The sequence below is a fragment of the Taudactylus pleione genome, unplaced genomic scaffold (assembly GCF_031769625.1).
Source record: "Taudactylus pleione unplaced genomic scaffold, aTauple2 ptg000093l, whole genome shotgun sequence".
NCBI classification, from domain to species: domain Eukaryota; kingdom Metazoa; phylum Chordata; class Amphibia; order Anura; family Myobatrachidae; genus Taudactylus; species Taudactylus pleione.
The window spans coordinates 10,535,254-10,556,598 of NW_028284495.1; the positions used below are offsets into that span (position 1 = coordinate 10,535,254).

A 21,345-nucleotide genomic window follows, 5' to 3' on the forward strand; every position below is an offset into this window, starting at 1 on the left:
AATATTCCAATGTGTATATGTTTACTACCTGTGTCAAGTGCAGTTTTATTACCTGAGTTCCGCCGACAGTGCTGTATATGGTGGATTCCGCATGATGGGGTTCTCTCGGAAGGCACCGGGACTATAGAAATCCATGTTGTACAGTGAGTGCTGCCTGGCTGCAGTTTGAATATATATATATATATATATATATATATATATATTGTGTGTGTGTGTGAATATTCCCCTACATCACTAGCCATCCCACCTCCTCCTCCGCTGTGCTGATCACATCCCCCGTGACGGCACACAATAGGCCTTTCATCAATTTCAGCTCCAGGCCCGTGTGGACCTTACTATGGCACTGCCTGGGCGGTGACTGGGAGTTGGCTAGAAGTGAAAGCAAAAATTGTCCATCTGGGTGTGTTGTGGTTGTGTCAATGAAAACAGCTGCGTTTATAGATGCACAGCTGCAGCCATAGCAGGCCGTGGTCAGATGGAGAAACTATACCTTCCATAGAGCTCGTGCAAGTGTTGATGGTGCGCTAATGGTGGTGTTTAAGGAAACACTGGCGGTATTACTGCGTGCAGACACCTTGAAAGCGGGTGTCTCAGTCCTTGCACATTCAGACGCAGGGTACTACACCAGGGTAAACTTATATTAGCATATCCACGCAGTCATGACTCCGGCAACAGACACATGAGGGGTCATAGCATAGTCCATCTCTGAATCAGTGAGACACTACCGAGGTGGTCAGATCTCATGTCTTAACTACGTGTACTGACATATTTGTGCCCAGAATTTTTTACCTTCTTCATTCTGCATTATGTCTTTTTTTATTTGGCATGGTGCTCTTTATAATTTAACTATTAATTCTGTATTTTCTAGAGTCAGGCTCTTATCATTCTCCCTTTCTTCACCAACCTGAAAGAAGAAAGATTAACTGAGTTACAAAATGCACTTGAACAGTTTGTTGCATTTAATTTTCCAATGAAATCCGATGAGTTTCCTAAGGGCACCTTAAAGTACAATAATTATGTGGACAGTATTAAAAAGGTGAGTGCATTTGTATGTTTTAAATGTTTTTATTGAAATCAACAAACATTACAGTAGACAATAAATATGCTTCACAATTATTTTGTGAATACAGTTTAGATGTGGTATAAAAATAACAAATGGGTAGATAAGGTCATACCACACTTACAAAAGTACAAACGTACAGTGTAACATGTTATAGAAGGAAGAGACATCTGCACCATGTATTTCTGTCAATCTTCACAGTTGGGTGAGTGCATTTTTAGCCAGTATACTATTGGCTAAAAGCAAACTAGCAAATAAAGGTAAAAAGTGATACATTTTGGGCCCTATTTACTACAATCTGCCTTTAAAATGCGGTTGTAGTGTGATATTTTCACTTAAATTTGCGAATTTAGGAAATATCACAGGGATTTATCAGAAATCCCTTGCAGGGACAGAGCTTGCAATAAAGTTGCAAATGTGATATTTTTGTAGCTAGAGACGCCAAATTAGTGCATAACGTTTTGCGCCATTGCTCAGGGTACTCTTCATTTTTAGGGGGCATGTCTGAAACGTCATTATGATATCCATTATTCCCCAGATAGGATGCAGGAGAAAATAGGCTTCTTGGTACTCAATGTTAAATCCATTTTTTTTTTAATCCATATTTGAGCAACTTTGAACACTGAGGATACTGAAGAGTCTAAAATAGTATGGGACCAAATTCTTAGTTTTTCCTGTATATTAAAACATTAAAGTGTACCTTTTTACCTAAACACAAGGTAGAGAAAACATTGAACACCTTTTCTCACCATTGGAAAGAGAAGGTCTCAAAGAGCTAGTTGATACAGACAATCCACGAAGGTTATAATTTGGAATTAATTCACCCTAGTTTTTTTTCTTTTAAACTCATTCCATCTCAGAATCACAGAAAAAAGTAACTTTTAACTAGATCATTTAAGAAACTGGTGGACCAGGAGGTCTTAATCCAGATTCAAAATGGGGACTGTGGTTTTATTCCCATCTCATTAGAGGCGAAGTCTAATAGCAAGTTCCACTAGATAATGGAAAAAACTGAACAAATCTTTTCAAGATCGGAAGTTCAAGATGGAGGCCATTGTCTGTACTATTTGTCCCTTAATTCCAAATGTGTATTTTGCTTCATTGGACCTCACAAATATTTGCCACCCTTTTTTTTTTTTTTTTTTTAATTCACCTGGAGGTTTATGTTTTGCGGTTCAGTTCCATCTAGAGCAACTTTCTTTACAGTACATAGGCCCTCATTCAGAGCCATTCGCTATTTGCGTTCGTTCGTTCAAAAACAAGGGGTGGCTATGCAAATGATCCGTTCGCACTTTGCAGTCTGTTCACACCTCTAAGTCTGAACGAGCGAGCAAAACATACGCTCTTTTATTTCTTAAAAACGCCCCCTGGCCGCTCGCACCATACGTCATGTCCGCTATTTATTAGATTAATCGAGTACATCGAACAGGATATGAGCTGCTCGCTATTCTTGTGGTTGGTTTTTTCAACCGCTATTTTGCGAGCAGTTCTGAGTTAAAAAAAACCAAGTGACATGGTCAATGACGCTGCTATATTAATTATGCACACCCATAAAACGCCCGTTTTGACCTTTAAGCACGCCTGCGAACGGATCTCCACTCCCCGTTTTCAAGCACCTTCCCCTGTTACCACCCACATACGCCTCATTCTGTCACTCAAAATAGCAGGCACTCGCTATATAGCGTACAAACGATTTTCGGCCGCACTGACTGGTTCGCGCATGCGTACTAAAAACCGTACGCATGTGCAGATGTGCGAACATCGCTCAGAACGAGCGTACTGCCGCTAGTGAGTGGCTCTGAATGAGGGCCATAGTCTTTTGTCTGTCCCTAGAATATTTATAAATATAATATGCTCCTTAATAGTACCCTATTTGCATGGTATGTTGATTGTTTCTAATGATAGAACATTTGCTTTGCATAATGTTAAATTCAGCCCCTCATCTTTGCACCAGCTTAGAACTGGTGAAGATCAGGTCTTTTATAATTTTATAAATACACTACAGCATGTGCCCCTAAAACTAAATCATCCACATAGTTAGACAGCCTTGGCTGCTATACACTATTACAAAGCTACAACAAGATTTGTGTGCATCTGATATAGTGAAATCATCTTCAGTCTGTTTAGTACAGAACAAATCCCTTTGTGAGGGGGCACAACAATGTCAGTGTGCTAAACCTCCACCTCCCCAATCCTGTTCCAGAGACTTAGAGCTTCACAATAAAAAATAATGGGGCTCTATAACGACTTCCCTATAACTAACTTGTAACTAACAAAATTGTCACACTTTAAGTGATCATTTGGACAACTTATAGGGCTTATATATCTAGACTGTATCTGGTCAATCCACCGTTCTGCCGGGGTAGGGCCAATGGAGAAATTCACAATGTCTGATAATCTCGATTCTCCGACAAAATGGCCTGAATCGTGGGTCAGGGATTTTTAACATGTTGAATTTCTCTGATTTCCCGATGGATCGCCAATCATGGATGTCTGCCGATCTGCGTGTTTGATTGCCAATTGGTGTTGGTAGATGTGTGGCAGTATTGTTGTGCATGGCAGCAGATTTGTCTAGTGTGCTACATCTGTATCATTAGGGAATGACAGGGTAGTCACACACATAATTAAAGTGTTTTCAAATATGGGAAATTAAGGAATGACAGGAAGGTTGTCGGATTCGCATGACGTATGCCTTGTGATCTAACGTATACAATGTCATTAGATATTAATTTTCATAGATATGTAAAATGCTGTTTAATGTGTCATTTTTTTTATTTTAGTTCTTGGATGCTCTTGAGTTGTCTCAAAGTCCAATGCTGCTACAACTCATGGCAGTAATTCTTTGCCGGGACACCAAACATTTTATGGAAGAATTGTTTCAAAGCAGTTTCATAAAAGTTATTCAAAGGTAAATATACTTAAGAAAGTACACTAGAATATTTGTTTACTTTTATGAATTTTATAACTGCTTTTTTAACCATTGCTGCAATATCATTTATTCTACACACAACATTATTGACCCAATGTGTCCCATTTCAATACTGCTTCAGTTTTTTTTTTATAATAGTGGCTACTCCATTTAGCAAGCATTATCTGAATTTAAATTCATATAATACTGTACTTGCTGAATGGTAGTGATGAGATAGAGATGCGTCCTTTGCTCTCAGTGCGACATATAGTCAATAGATTAGCGCGAGATGTGTCCTCTCTTAATGACACTATTGTTGCGCTAAGGTTTTACGAGTGTATTTTAGTAGTGCCAGTCTACTGCTCTATACTTAACATAGTACGTTCATTTGCGAAAATTTGCACAAAAGTAGCATAGCAAAAAATAACACAGATTATCAAAAAGACAGCTTAATCTAAGCAAAAAACTAGCTACGAACATTGACAGTCGGTGTCCATAAAACGGACAATGTGGCTAAAACTGGAAAATCATATCATTCATTACTGTATATCTACAACATGATTGTCCACGTTTAGCTGCATTGTAAGTCCTTTGAACAGACAGTATAGTTGAGTAGTCTTAATGCTCTTTCCTACGTTATTCTTATATTCTGCTACTGTACTTCTTGCTAGTTTTAGCTATTTTATCAGAATTTTCACAATTTACTTGCATATTCAATAAAGGCAAATAGGAATCTTTTGAGAGAACTCACACATATGAACAAATGATAACATGGCGCAACACTGTATCCACCTTGTTGCAAATTAGAGGGGGTCTTTGCGATTTTAGCAAAGCTTAGTAAGGACACATCTGTATAATAAACAAAAAGTATGGTGGTCGCTCACATCAGCTTAATGACATTGCACAGGTGCTTGTAAAGGGCGGGGTTTACACTGAACCACAGAGAAAAAAAGATTCTCTCCAGCACACTGCAGCAATATCAACAAAAATGCTTGAATCCTACATGATGATAGAAATTCAGAGGTATTAGTTACATACATTTGCAAATATTTGAATAAGCGCCAGGCCAGCGTCAAGGCACAGCCTGAGTGCGGCGGCTGCTCGATGAGGACTGCGGGCCGGCACAAGTGCTTAGTGGGGACCCCCCACAGCACTCCGGTCTCCGTTTGAGACCGCCTGGGCCCAGGGAGCGGCGCCCGCGGTCACCCTGTTAGATGGTGCCGACGGAGGGAGCTGTCTCGGATGGCGGCCGCCATTTTGCCTGGGTTTAACGGCGGCTCCCCTCCCATGCACGCAGGGGCTGTGCGCGCACTGACAGGCTGCCCAGGTGAAGCTGGCTTGACCAGAGTTTTCCCAGACTCTGGGAAATACTCCAGGTCTGGGGAGCGTGGAAATGGATGGGGTGGAGATTACAACGCTGCACTCCCCCTCCGGTAGCAGCATTGAATACAATCCCTGCCGTCAGCAGGGAATGCGATGCACAGGGCGTCATCCATCTGTAGGGCTTGCTAGATTCTCCTGCACTTCACAGGATGGCTCCCCCCCCCCCCCCTCCTCATCTTCAGGGAAGGCTAAGTACTGTCACAATACTTGTATGCCTATGTATGTATGTACTGGTATTGCCTATGTCACACTATATTAGCTGCCTATGTTTTAGGTCACCCTGCTAATGTCCTCTAAATATATCAGACCGGCTATCTTGTGTTACAAGAGTACTGCCTATGTCACTCTGTATTAGCTGCCTAGGCATTAGGTCACACTGCTAATGTGCACTAAGTATATTGGACTGGCTGTCCTGTGTTATAAGGTGCGGCCCAGACGGTGTAATGGTTAGCATTGCTGCCTCGCTGTATTATGGGTTCGATTCCCCCCACCAGCCTTGATATAGGTGGTGTCGCAGGACTTTACAATGGTCGGCCCCGGGAATCCCTGCCAGATTGGCAGGACAATTTCATGGTGGACTCTGTGTGGGAGGCCATGCTAGACGCACAGGTAGCTGATGGACTTCAGCTACGGGCGTTTGGGCTCAAAGAGCCTTTGGCATTCATACCAGATTGTTCCTTACAATATTTTCCGTTTGGTAGGAACGCTCCAGTTCAGCAACAACTGCGTGACGTCTTCAGGAACCTACCTGGGTGCTAGGCATAATTTGCTATAGTTCCATCATGGACCTCGGGGTCCGCTGCCAAGGCATTGCTTTTGGTTCTTCAACATTGCTCTTTCCCAGGAAGCGGGGTGCATGATGACATTGACCGTGCTATCGTTCCAATCCTCTCGACCGTCATTTTTGTTCCAGTTACGCTGCAGGCACAGAAACTGGGGTTCTATATGCTTTCTGGTTCGAATGCCGGACGGCTCATTCCGGCCGACCTTGTATCTTCGTGCTTTGAGCACCCAGGGTAGGTAGTTCCGTTCACGTGGACTCTCTATGATCAGAGCCTGCAGCACAGGGGCTAACACAAGCTCGCTAGGCATCCTGAACATGTACCTTCACCGTTTTCGGCAGGTCGTGTTTCTTTCTCAGTCTGCAATCGAATCTGCCCCCAGTCTGTGCTGGGCCCTACCGTTTGGTGGAGCCCCGGCTCCTTGTTTTTGCAACAAACTAAGGGTGGTGATGCCGTGCATATTGCATATAGAAGGTATCACAACTTATGACGGATATTTGGGCTTCACAGTTCTGGACCTTCCTAGATCGCTTGTTTCACATACTTTCGGATCAATGCTATATCCTGACCTTCGCAAGGCCTTCCCTGCTTCCTTGTTGGCGCCTTCAGCTCTGGGGTAGCCTTCAACATTTCTCTCCAGCGGGGTTTTCTCTTGTGGGGACCAGTGCTCGGACCTTAGTCAACTTGGTCTCGCCGGTTCTGTTGGTGCCTCGTCTGTCACTCTTGCTGAGCATACGGTTGTTGGGCATGAGAGTCTCCACTTAGAGATTATTCAGTGGACCGGGTCCAGTCGCGGGAGTTCCAGTGGTTAAGTCTCCAACCTTTGTAAGGGTTGCTCGGCATCCCTCTCGTCTTTGTTGCTTGTTTGTTCCAACAGTACTCCTCACTCTCCATCAGTGGATGGTTTTCCATTATTCTCCTCTAGGTCCGTTCCTTGGTCCTCCGGGATGGGCTTGTGGTGCCCATAGATGCGAGTCAGCGATATTGCGTCCGCAACGGCCTGGCTGATTGATGGGCTCGAGCACCTAACTAATTTTTTTCTGGCTCTCTTGGGGGCCCTGTCCATCCTCACCGGCCAGCAGGTTAGCAGTCGGTCAAACAACTGTACAGTAGTGGCAAATGTAAGTCATCCGGGAGACCCAAGAGCGCGGCTGCGCTGGTGGAGGCATCCCAAATTTTTTTTCCTGGGTGGAGATTTTCGTTCCGACTCTCTTAGCGATGATGATACCAGTAGTGTGATATGGAACAGCGGACTTCCTCCCAGAGCAGTGGTCTTGCTATCCTGTGGTCTCCCTGCCGTTCGTTCAGATGCTAGGTCTTACGCGAGAGGATCTCATGGCCTCTCGACACGTCTTCGAGGCTCCACAGGGTTGTAAGTGGATGCCTTGACTGTTACGTCGAAGTTTCGGCTAGTGCATCGGTTCTGCCGACCCCGCTGTTACCTACGGGACTCCTGCAGCGTAGAGGCTTCCTGAGTACGGGTAATCCTAGAGGCTCCAGGCTGGCTCCACTTGTCATGGTGTGGGGACTTTCTCAAGCAGTCTGTATGTCCTGGATGGTGTCTGCCACTTCGCCCAGACCTGCTGCAACATGGTCCACTGTCTCTACACAGGTACCTTCCTCCTTCCCGATCTGGCTTGGGTAACCAGGCGTTGGATAGCTGACTGTTTTTCTCTCTTGGTGGTCGGTCCGTACCGTGTGAGTCTGGACACCGGTTCCATCTCTCGTTTTCCTTTAAGTTGGGAAACTCGGCCTCTTGTGGTGGGTGTATTACAAGTTTTCACGTCTCACGTTTCTTGGCCTTACTTCTGGGGGTTTTGGAGGCCGATTACCTACTTCATTTTGTGACTATACAGACTTTGGACCGGTCACTTTATTTCTGGTGGCGTTTGGCCTTTCTTCTGAAGGTCCAAACCCTTTTTACTAGGTTTGCTGTGTATTCAGCCACCGTTTCATCTGCAAGTGGTGCCGTGGAATCTTGCTCTAGACCGATCTGCTCTCTCACAGGCGGCATTGGAGTAGGGACATTCAGCTGATCTTCAGTTAGTTGCTTGAAAGCTGGTCTTCCTTATGGCTATTGCCTTCACTCGGCATGGTTCTGTGCTTAGGGTTTCCAGGCCGCCTTTTCTCCTCTTCCAGGAGGATGGTGTGGTTCTCTGGACAGTTTTTACATTCCAGCCGACACTTGTTTTGGCCTATTACTTCTACCAGGATGTTGTCTTTTTGGTTCCTCATCCTTCGGCGACTAGGATGAGCTGGCTCTGCAAGTTGAAATGAGCCCTGCCAATTTCCTTGGACACGTCATCCTTGGTACGCCACACTGTTCTCTGCGGGTTCTTTCGACGCACATGGTTGGTCGGCTACTCAGCAGACCCTTGTGCGTTGGATGCGCTCGGTCATCACTCATGCCTCTTCTGGTGCAGGGCGACCACCACCAGACCGGGTGTCAACGCCTTCGGCCAGGGGGACGCGGGACCAGCAGCCCACTTCCTTCATTCAGTTATCTGGTCCCCTGTCCACACGTTTTCTCATTTTTGCGTTTCAGGTGTTTCTACTTTTTGCCTCCGGCGGCACCCACTTTGGGCGTGCAGTTCTCTGGTCAGGCAGCCGGAGCGTTCCCTCCCCTGGGGGCGGCTTTGGTACGTCCCATTGTCCAGTGTTCCCCAGCCATGCTGTAAGAGAAAATAGGATTTTTGGTCAACTTACCGTTGAATCTTTTTTCTTAAGCAGGCTGGGGACCACTGTGATCCTTTCCTCACGCTCAGTCGTGCAAGGTTTTGGTTCTTGACTGTCTTTTTTTTCCCATACTGGTTTGTTTGGTTGTTCTGAACAGTTTCACTGGGTTCCTGCTACTTCTCTCCGGACTTTTTTAAAGAAGTACTGGAATTGTGGGATTGCAGGGGGAGGAGTTTAGGATTTAAAGCTACATTTCATTAGGTGTCAGTTCCAGCCCCAACCTACAATCCTATTGTCCAGTGTTCCCCAGCCTGCTTAAGTGAAAAGGTATCAACAGTAAGTTGACCAAAAATCCTATTATACGTGGTTGGCCTGCTACAAAGCAGACCATTGCACGTTGGATCCTCTCGGTCATCACTCAAGCTTATTCTAGTGCAAGGCAGTAGAGACATCCTGGGCAGTGCAACACGGGACCTTGGTGGAACAGGTCTGTCTTGCAGCTACCTGGTCCTCTGTCCACATGTTTGCTCGTTTTTACAGTTTCAGGTTTTTGCCTCTGGCGGCACCCACTTTGGGTGTAAAGTTCTCCGGTCAGGCAGCCTGAGCGTTCCCTTCCCTGGGGGTGGCTGTTGAACGTCCCATGGTCCAGTGTTCCCCAGCCTTGCTGAAATAGAAAATAGGATTTTTAGACAACTTACCATTGAATCCTTTCCTTTTAAAGAAATACTGGCATGATGGGATTGCAGGGGGCAGGAGTTTAGGATTTAAAGCTATAGTTACATTGTGTCCGCTCCAGCCCCAACCTACAATTCCATGGTTTAGTGTTCCCCAGCCTACTTCAGAGAAAAGGATTCAACAGTAAGTTGACTAATATCCCTTTTTCTAGTGTCAGGCCTGTTTTATATGTGTAATATTAGAGTTTAAAAACAACATTTACTAAGAATTATTAAAAGGTATGTAATAAGTGCCAGTGGATATGAATTCTAACTTTACACATTCAAATTTGCATTACTCTTTTTGTGGAGCAAACAGTGTACATAATAAGATTGTTCCTGTGGGTGAGTAAATATTACTACTTTTAACTTTAAACAGCAGTTATTTTACCCACCCATGGTTTTCCACAGTGAGTTGTGCCCTTTACATATTACCTTTAGCATTTGATGTGATTTCATTTTAAATCAGCTTTTTTTTATTCTGGAAAAGAATTTTCAATGTTAAGCTTCATTTACACCGTTAAAAACTTGCAACAAAGGTCCTGCATTTTTTTTGTTAAATTAAGTATTTTTATTGAAAACCTTTCAATAAACAAAACATTAAAGCAGAAAAAAAAGAAACAACAAAAAAGACAAAAAAATTATACTTACAAAATATATGAGCATAATACCATATTAAAAAGTAGAGTGACAAGTGTACAACCACATATACCAACGCAGGTGTATGACCAGAGCAGCAAAGTTTAACAAGGAGGTTATCTGAAGCTGGGTACACACTGGATGAAGCTCTTGAAAGGGGATTGCCTGTCCACACTTGAATGAGTTAATGAACGACGGAATGATCCGTCCTTCATTAACTTACTACAGGTCACTAGCGATGTCGTCAGGTTTGATGTGCAGCACATCAAACATAGCGACTGTTGCTAGCGACCACGGTAACGTGCAATCGCCTGTACACAGTGAGCGATGTAGGCAATTTGGCATTATGAAACGGCAAATCAGCCCGACATCGTTCCAGTGTGTACCCAGCTTAACACCGGGCAATAATTAGTAGTAACAGTCAAACAGCAGCAATAACAGAAGACGAGGTGCGGACTGGCGGAGTCACGGCAATAAAAAGACCTTGAAGCATCAATTATCAGGAGTAGTAGCAAGTGCATAACTGGATTCCTGCCAGAGAGTCCAGTCTTTATCAAAATTTAAGAGGCACTTTCGTTTTTGGTACATAAAATGCTCATGAGAAACTGTTACATTGAGTAGAACCACCTAGGAGGGAGGATCGGAAGCCATCCATGTTCAAGCAATACACACCCGGGCTACTGTTAAAAGATTATTCACATATAATCATAAAGGGACAGTGAGGGAATCATCCTAGTCGAGGGCAAAGAGGCAAATTCGAGGTGCCTGTATTCTGTATACAAGCAACCACCCTAATGGAAGATATTTGAGGAAAAATCCATAGACAATACTAGAAATCAGCTGAGGGGGTAGCGCACTTAGGGCAAGGGTCTGAAGATAACCCACCAAACTCAGTCTAATCTGGGTCCGTTAGACCCAGTGAAAAAAATATTGAGTTGATTCGGCTGATATCTGGCATATGCTGTGAAATCCCATGGGTGAGCCCAGAATACATTTTCAATCATCATCGGATGATATTTCCAAGTCTACATCCCAATGAGATCTAAGTCTGCCAGACCCTCTGCCCCACGAAATGACAACAGAGAGGAGTGGCCTAAGGAACAGACCAAGAGTCTAACCAGAGTTTCCTAAAGCACAGGAGCAACCCCCTCCACTGTGCACAGAGAGCATGCCGGAGCTATATGTACCGTATCTATAAAATGTGTGCTGGAAGAGCATAAGTGGAGGATAAATATGCAAATGATTGAAGAATCCCATTGTGATGCATTTGACTAGTTGCAGCCACTCCATAGGGCAACCACAATGAGCTACCCTCAAGCCCACAGACTTCTGGAAAGGTTGAATTATTCCAAAGCGGAGATCAATCTTGTGTACCCTCAAAACATTTCCGCAGATAGCTAGACTCTACGAGCCCGTTGCAGTAAAGGCAGGCAATTGGAAAGTGGTGTCTGAGCCAACAAAAATTGTAAAGGGGTCAAATCCAAACCAGCCTTCTCAAGGAGAGCCAGGGCAGGGGTCTCCCTGTTCCAACAGGGTAATACAATCTTTCAACTGAGCTTCAAGATAATACAGGTGCAAATCGGGCAGGGCTAGACCTCCCTCTCCTCGAAGGCTGACAAAGGGTTTTATAGGCTATATGCGCTCGTCTATTCCCAATACAAAAGAGTTAATACAGCTAGCAATTGTGGTAAACTGGTATAGAGTAACGTACACGGTTGAGTTTTGCAGTACATATAAGAATGTGGGCTGAATTATCATCTTTATAAGATTACCACGACCTGTGACTGAGAAGGGAAGCCTCCACCACACATGGGATTTAATCTTTACACATGGGCTAAACTTTAATTAAATAAACTCAGCCAGGATCTGTATACCAAGGTATTTATATTGTGTACACCTACTAAGGGGGAGATCATGTGCTGGAGGTTGGGGAGTGCTAGGGAGGGGAGCGTAAACCACAGACTTATCCCAATTAATGCGTATCCCAAAGTATAGCCCGTAACCATCTGCCAGCTCAAAGAGGGCAGGCAAGTAATTCCTCATATGCACTAGAAACAAAATCATGTCATCAGCATATAAGCCATATTTTTCCTTTTTACCCACAATATTAAAAACAGAAATCATTGAAAAGGCACAAGCCTATGGCTCTATAGCCAAGGCAAATAGTAAAGGAGACAGGGGGCAACCCTATCTAGCCCACTTCTCTTATAGGAAAGTCTCGGTAACAAATCCATTCACACTATTTCGGGCAGCCAGTCAGGAATATAGCAGCTTAATACAAGCCAGGAATCTGGGCTCCACACCAAATCTAGAAAGCAACTCCCAGAGAAAGGGCCTCTCCACCAAATCAAAAGCGCGAACCACGTCAAGGGAGACAACCACCGCATCATCCATCTTCTCACCACCCACCTGTAGGTAGGTAAATAGTCTTCTAAGATGGCAGCAGATCTCCTCTGCATAAATCCCGTTTGGTTGGGATGAACAATTTCAAGTAAAACTTTGTTAAGCCGGAGAGCCATAAGTTTTGCCAAGATTTTAATATCAATGGATAGTAATGAGATGAAACAATAGGAGTCAGGGTAAAGCGGATCCTTGCCTGGCTTCGGAATCACCACAATCGTGGCCTTGGCCATAGAGGGAAGGAGAGAGCCAACCTCCAGCAGGGCCTCAAAGACTTCTAACAGCTTGGGGTCAAATGGGTCTTATATAATTCAAAGGGGAGACCATTTATACCTGGGGCCTTACTAATAGTGCAGGATTTGATAGCATCCTCAATCTCTTCTAATGTAACAGAAGAATGTAAATATTATTGATGAGAGGTGGATAGTGGCCAAAGTAAACTGATCTAAGTAGGAGGTTAATGTGGAGTAGGAATAATGGGCTCTGGACCTTTAAACATCTATATAGTGGAACTAAATACAGTAGCAATGGACAGGATGTCCTCACGATCACCCTGAATATAATAATCATGGGCAATAAACAAAAGTCACAGTTTTGATTTGTCTAAAAAGAAAAAAATCTGTCCACTGTATACAGTATGCACAACTAGCCACTTCATTCTATCGACTCCACTAGGGAGTCCACTAGCCGTTGATCACGGGTCGCTATTGTCGTCTGTGAGTAGGTGGTGTGCTGGATGATCGATATTGATCACCCAGCACACCAGGGAAGGGTGCAGGATGATCAACCAGCAATATCGTATTGCTAGCTGATCGCTACGTGTGTATGCGCCATTAGTCACAAGAATAGAAGCACAGTCTGCGTAACACTGCTGTGGAGTCAGAGAGAGTGCAGTTGGTAGCAATGTCCCGATTCCAGCTTTAAAATAAAAATGTATAAAACAGATTTTTTTTGTGCTATATGTTGTAAGACGATTGGCACAACTTAGATTCCCCACCATGGGTAATTATCCCCAAATTCTTGTACTTCCTGAATTGTGCGTCAAATTGTATCATAGCCACATACAGAGTTGCTTATAGTGATCTAGACATGCTACATTAGTATCTTTGTTGTCAAAACCAATTATATGACAGTGTATGGCAATGTCACATAATTGGTGTGTCTGTCTGCTGGTGAGTTTTATCTCAAGGTATATGGCCAACATAAGTAACACATAATTTGATACTAATAATGTTTGTAGTGATACAGGTCAGGATAGGTGAGGAGTACCAAAGTAATGTTGGTACAGCAGGGTTGAGGATTAGTAGCATTGTACATTAATTACTGGAGAATACATGAGTGAAATCATATATTGCATTTATTGAACTACTCTACTGTCTTACACAGAACCGGCCCTAGGCATTGCAGGCAAATGCCTAGGGGCATCTGGAGTGCCTAGGGGCATCCCGATTCCCAAGCCTAGGGCCAGCGTAGCACTGGGACAGCAGCAGCTACCATGATCGGAGCTCAGCTCCGATCAGGCAGTGGTCAAAATGAGCTTCTGCACATGCGCAAAAGCTCATTCTATCCAGGGATGGATCAAGGGTGGGTCGATAGTCTTCCCTGAAATACAGTCACGACTTCTAAAGCTGCATACATTATTATCTGTCAGATTTTTTTAAAGTGTAATGAACGATTTTTTTGAACTACAAACGATTTTTGCATATTAACTTAATGAAAATCGTTGAGTTGACAAGTCTGACTGAACTACAAACGTGAACGCGCATGAACAATAATCGTTCATCGTTTGACTCCAGAAACTTGACGTTTTTCCAAACGATTATCGTTTAACGATCGTTCAAAAAATCGTTGTGTGTGTATGCACCATTACTTATGCTGTGCAGTCCCCTGCCGGGCCAGCCAGCCACATCAACTGTCACTATGATACATCCCCTACCGCATGTGTCCCCGGGAACAGGAAGTGGACAGCGATTGGCTGAAAGAGTCACATGATCTCCCAGCCGTGTAAAACAGAGCATGCTGGGAGATGTAGTTAAAGAGGGGAATTCAATTAGAGGCGAAAAGCCATATTCGCCTGTTTTTTTGTGAAAAATTCGCCTAAAAAAAAATTCGCCAAATTCAATTCCAGGACAATTTCGCCTAAGTGGAAACAATTCTCCAAAAATGATTCTCCAATCAATAGCTGGTGAAAAGAAATGCAAAATCTTTATTTTGGGGTGCAAACGTGGGGAAACAACTCAGACCCCTTGGGACAGCCCCCCAAAGGACAAATACGCAAAAAAAACAGAAACTAAAACCTAAGAACACCCCAAAAAAGACATATCATTTTTGGGGTGTAAATTTAAAAAGTGGGGGGATAAACATTAAAAGTAGCGAAAAAGACTTCTTGGGGGTCCACAAGTATGGGTCAGGGGTGTTTGGGATTGCAGGTGCATGCAGCAGGTGGATTTTTCACGTTTTTTAAAAGTTCACTTTAGAGACATAAAAACATGCTTGCACCCATTTTCAAGCACCCCAAATTTGACAGGAATTCTTATTTTCACCAAAAACTACAGCTTTATGCCATTCTTCACCACTTTTACAAAAACGCTAATAGCAAGCAATTTACACAACTTAAGTACACAAAATAGCTTTATTAGGGTTATTAGTACACATTTATACTGATTCCCTATGTTAGTGCATCTTTTTCTGGGGTACAGACTGATTTCCCCAGTTCTTTCAATACTTTTCACCTGTTCCGTATTCGCCTGTTTCCGTGTTCGCCTGTTTTGCAATTGAATTAGGCGAAAAGCGAGGACGAGCACGGAATAAATTCGCCTCTGAAACAGGCGAATGAAGCGAACAGTCGGACAGGCGAAAACTTCGCCTCTAATTGAATATGGCTCTTAGTGTTCACAGCATCCAGTAAGTCAAGTGTAGCTGAACGTAACCTGCAATTGTTACTTTGAGACATGTCAAGCATGTCCTAACAATATACAAGATGGAGATCAGTGGAGTGAGACAGCATGGTCTGGATTGTGTTAGCTGTGCAACTTTTCCAACAAAGGTATAATAGATCTCTCTCCCTTTTTAATATCTATCTATCTCTGAGGTCACAGATAACTTTTCAAATTGTAATATATCACTAAATGACTGTACTCAGTAAATAAAGAATTAAGCATTGCTGCATTGTATGAAAGTGTCAGTGACTTGGGAGTCGTTAAAAAAAAAAAATTATATATATATCTCAATTTCTGTATATGTCATATGTTGTATCACAGTAGAATATGTCAAGGTGTTCTTTTAATAAAATGTACACAATGGACAAGAATGTAAATGTTCTGTTTTGTATGGTTTCTTTAATACTCAAGTCTTAAGTTGAGCTGGTCTAAGCCCTTTCACACCTCTAGGCCAGCCTCCACATTTTGTATTGTGCCTCCCCTCCCCCCTTTCCCCACAAACACATTTTATATCGTGGGGTACATAGAGTAGGAATGAAAGTCCTTTGTGTATACATGTATGTTGAGGGTGTTGTATGCTTTTGGGGCCAATTCAATTACGTGCATTTGTGCTGCACACATAAGAGTAGTTACGGTAAGAAGTTCTACACTCATTCTGCTCACACCTCCTTGGGCTGTGAGCAGAAATGAGCAACAGACACATTGCAAAGCCGTTCATGTGTAATTGCTTCTGCCCCTATGTGTCTGTGTATCTTTATGTGCACTTTGTATGTGGGTCAGCATGGGGTGTATTTTTCCTTTGTATGAGCAGCTTGTGCTTACCCCAGTACTATTCATGCTAGGTAGGTAGATGTGGTCACAAAAGACATGTGGTCATGTAAGATAGTTGAATACGTCCCACAAGGAACCAGCTCATGCACTGTAGGACTGATAAGAAATAAGTATTAATGTGGATTAGTTACATTTGAAAACAGAAATAATGTTTAGTCCTTGTGAATGTGCTAATAGAGGATACTCCTAGATAAATGTTCAAGAAAATTTGGAGGGGGCTGGACTGGAAGTGGGAGGAGTCATGAGCCAGGATTATTTCTAACACTGCCCCCTTAAAATAAAAGTCTAGATCCATTCTGATTCTGTCTATAAGTAAAATGGGCGGGGGAACGCTGCTATTCATGCCCAGCTGTAGCCACTCTTCCCATAGGCTTTTGCGGAGCTTGTGAGTCACACATCACCGCTTCACCTCCGTACATTAGGTCCAGGGACTAGATAAACAAGCAGGGGCGGCCTGCTGGCCCTACCTCTTAAAGCTACACACGTAACGATTTTGTTAGTGAACGATTTTCGTTAACAATTTTTGTTCAGTTTTTCCTTTGAAAAAGTGAACGATTTTTTTTCAATAATGAAAGAAAAATGTTCCTTCCCTTAAGTTGGTCAGACAGAAATGGACGATAAACTACAAACGGGAACGCGCATGAACGATTTTCGTTCATCGTTATAACTCAGAAACTGAATGATTTTTTGAAAGATAACGACGTCGTTATAGTTAAATCGTTCAAAAAATCGCTACGTGTGTATGCACCTTAAGAGTATTAAGTAAAGTCAGCTGGAAGAGGAGTGTTGTGCTGGGAAAAGGGAGTTGCAAACTCTCCAACATGACCTCTTCCACCAGGTACAAAATGCTTTGCTGCTGGACTTCCCACCTAATTTATGATTGCAGACACCTGTGGCAAAACACCTGTCTTCTATATTACCTGTTCAACACAGGTAACTGCAATCATACATTAGGTGGGAAGTCCAAGAGCAGAGAATTTTGTACCTGGTGGAAGCGGTCTTGTTGGAGGGTGGGGAAATGCTGTACTGGATGGGTTAAGGGTGCTAAACGAGGCCAGGGGTGCTATATTGAATAGGTCGGTAGTATTTATATTGCAGTTTCGTTACTTTATATTTCTACTGTAGTTGTATATTTTGTGCGTTTAACACGTGTTTCTTTAACAATAAAAAATAGGTCATAAACCAACGTGTTATTTTTGACATCCGTGTATAAACACTAAGCTTGGTGGTGGGATTATCTGCTAGGGCGCACCAGCCAAAATCTTTCCTAGGGCACCAAATTGGTTAGGGCCGGCTCTGGTCATACAGTGCATCCAGAAAGTATTCACAAAGCTTCACTTTTTCCATTTTATGTTACAGCCTTATTCCAAAATGGAATAAATTAATTTTTGTCCTCAAAATTCTACACACAATACCCCATAATGACAACATGTAAAAAGTTTTTTTGAGATTTTTGCAAATTTAATAAAAAAAGAAAAAAAAACTAAGAAATCACATGTACATAAGTATTCACAACCTTTGCTCAATACTTTGTTGATGTACCTTTGGCAGCAATTACAGCCTCAAGTCTTTTTGAATATGATGCCACAAGCTTGGCACACCTATCTTTGGCCAGTTTCGCCCATTCCTCTTTGCAGCACCTCTCAAGCTCCTTCAGATTGGATGGGAAGCATCGGTGCACAGCCATTTTCAGATCTCTCCAGATATGTTCAATCGGATTCAAGTTTGGGCTCTGGCTGGGTCACTCAAGGACATTCACAGAGTTGTCCTGAAGCCACTCCTTTGATATCTTGGCTGTGTGCTTAGGGTCATTGTTCTGCTGAAAGATGAACCGTCGCCCCAGTCTGAGGGCAAGAGCGCTCTGGAGCAGGTTTTCATCCAAGATGTCTCTGTACCTTGGTGCATTCATCTTTCCCTCTATCCTGACTAGTCTCCCAGTTCCTGCTGCTGAAAAACATCAGCCAACTCTAGGAAGAGTCCTGGTGGTTCCAAACTTCTTCTATTTACGGATGATGGAGGCCACTGTGTTCATTGGGACCTTCAAAACAGCAGATATTTTTTTGTACCCTTCCCCAGATTTGTGGGTCGGTCTCCTTCACTGAATGAAGTTCAGTGAACGCCATTCAGTGCGGGCACCGCACCCGGCGACCTGAAGGACTGAACACTAAACGTTCAGTTTTTCAGGTCGCCTAATGGATAAGCCTCTTTTTATAAAAGTTTCTCTAAAATCCTTGATGTTCATCAGTCCATGATGAGACTTATTGGCCCTCATTCAGAGGCGTTCGCAAGAAGCGAGCGCTCGTACTGAATGAGGGCGGCCGCTTAATTTTTGAAGTGCGGCCTCCTGGTCGTTGGGTAAGCTGTGGGTTACCACCCACAGCCTAACGACCGACCAGGTTGATGGTCGCGATGGTGAACACCATCGCTACCATCGGGGCTTGCGACGAGACCCTAAGGTCGGGCCTCGGCAGCCGCAAACCCCAGGGAGCTTCCTGCTCTGAAAGAGCAGGAAACTCCCCACTGACATCACTGATGATGTCAGTGCAGCCACCCACAAAACTGTAGGCGTTCCTTAAGCCTCCGTTTTGGAAACCAGCCCCCCGGCCCGCCTACAAAACGGGAAAGCTGTCGATCAACATCGACAGCCGCCCCTTTTGTAGAGCGCTCCGGAGCGAGAGAGTTTCTCTTTCGCTCTGGGGCTTGCGCACGCTCAGTGTGGCCGCTGCGCGTGCGCAGGGCTAACTAACGACCCGGTTGCGAGCACATCGGTGCTTGCGACCGGGTCTGAATGAAACCCATTGTCTGTTAATGGAGAAAGTTCAGCACTCTTGCCACTCTCCCTAGGAAATGTTGACTTTGACTGCAAAACCATAGTACAAAAGGCTCAAAGATGTTAAGAATAGTATCGGCTAAAGACTTACAGAAAACTCTAACATATTGTAAACAGATGTGTTCACAAGTTGTAAACACTGCAGAAGAATGGTGTCCATGGGAAGACACCACTGAAGAAGCTGCTGGTGTTCAACAAAAATATTGATGAACATCTGAAGTTTGCTAGAGAGCATATGAATGTTACACAGCACTACTGGCAAATGTGTTGTGGACAGATAAAAAAGACACAGCACACCAGCATCAAAAGCTCATTATAAGTGTAAATTATGATGGAGGGAGTCTCATGTTTTGTGGATGCTTTGCTGTCTGAACTGTTTGCTATCCTTGATAGAAAAATTAATTCCAAAGTTTATCTAGACATTTTGCAGGAGAATTTAAGGCTAACACAACAGTAGTTGGTGATTCAACAGGTCAATGATACAAAACACAAATGTAAAGTAACAACTGAATGGCTTCAACAGAAGAAAATTAGCATTCAGGAATGGTTCAGTCCTGACCTCAACCCTATTGAGATGGTAGTGTCTAAATCCCCTTCCTGGAGAGGATCCTGACGTCATCAGCCAGTGTCCAGCGTCATTCCCTACCATCCAATTGGACATAGAGGGGGGAATACAACCTTGTGGCGAGCGTAACGAACCACCGAGCCCGAAGCGTGGCTAGTGCAGCGAGCCCGCGAGGGGACAACTTTCTTCAAGTGGGGACAACTTACTTGTTTAGCTGGCCTTAATGGGCATGAACTGCACTTCGCCCTTACTCACGTCACTTCCAGGTCCCTAGCATGAAGGGGAAATAAGCTCTACCGTGAGATGTTGCGGCATGACCTGAAGATAGAGATTCACACCAGACATCTCCAGAATATTGCTGAGCTGAAACATCTTTCTAAGGAGGAAAGGTACAAAATTCTTCCTGACCTTCATGCATTTCTGATTCGTGGTTAGAAGAAATGTTTGGTTGAAGTTATTCATACCAAAGGAAGGTCAATCAGTTATTAATCTTATGGTTCACATACATTTTCCACCCTGCATGATGATTGTTTACATGGTGTCTTAAATAAAGACATCAAAATATATAAATGTTTGTTAGATGATCAGATCAAATTTTCTGATCATTTTATACAGCAGTCAAGTAATTTCAAAGGGTTCATGTACTTTTTATTGTCACCTTTGTCAAGATGAGTCAGGGAGTGGTATAACATTTTGCAAGGAGTGATATTACATTTTACATGGAGTGGTATAACACTTAATGTTTTTGTGCATTAACACAAGTGTTTTTTTTAGGACTCATTCTATCTGAACTCTTTTCAGCATGTTCAGGGCTATTCTATAAATGTGCCTACAGTAATTTTAAATAGAAAGTAAATTACAGGACAACTCTTTAATGTTTATTATTTTACATTTAACTTTTTTACTCTGTGTAGGAGTAGCTGTGATAAACAAGTGATTCTGATGGATACTTTGTACAGCATGTTCAAGAGTGAAGATCTCTCACGTAGTATCAGACAGTCTATGATTGACCGCTGCATATTACCTCTCATGTGGAACTGTAACCCTGATGCTTTGAAGGAGTTTTTCAGCAAAACCATTACTCTCTTAATGAATACACTCAAGAGTACATTCACAAAGGTATGTTTCTAATTCATTTATCTATAGTAAAATATGTTTTCCCCTTCAGTACTGCTTTAGGTGTAGATGAAACCAGGGTCGTAGCTGGGGTAGTGCGGCCGGTGCCATCGCACAGGGCACCACAGGTCAGGGGGCGCTGTTTGGGCCTGTCAAATTTATTATCATTCTCACTTGTAGCTTCCTCTTATTTTATCCCCAGCATCTCCTGGCCTCCCCTATCTCTTCCCTGGCCCTTCCCCATGAAGCCATGGCCCTTTTTTGGGTGCATCATGTCCCTTTGAAAAATGAGGGGGGCATCAATCCTTTCTCTGGCACAGGGCACCAAAAAGTCTAGTTACGACTCTGGATGACACAACTGACCTATTTCATGGCACTCATTTGCCAGATAAATGTTAACATCAAGTACTTGTTTGAGTGCTAAGAACATACTTATATGCTAATTTTTATTTGTTTATGAAGAACAAAAAAGTTCAAAAAGAACGGTTTGTATTTATGAGCAA

The 21,345-nt window shown here is 43.3% G+C and overlaps 1 protein-coding gene across 1 annotated transcript in view; it reads left to right on the plus strand.

Annotated features, from left to right (window-relative positions):
• Positions 1–21,345, plus strand: part of PRKDC (protein kinase, DNA-activated, catalytic subunit) — a 418,309-nt gene that overhangs the window by 187,587 nt on the left and 209,377 nt on the right. Inside the window, exons 39-41 of the mRNA XM_088469547.1 lie at positions 869–1,036; positions 3,841–3,968; positions 20,641–20,845. Of these exons, the coding sequence (XP_088325673.1) occupies positions 869–1,036; positions 3,841–3,968; positions 20,641–20,845 (501 nt within the window). The remainder of the gene's footprint in view (positions 1–868; positions 1,037–3,840; positions 3,969–20,640; positions 20,846–21,345) is intronic.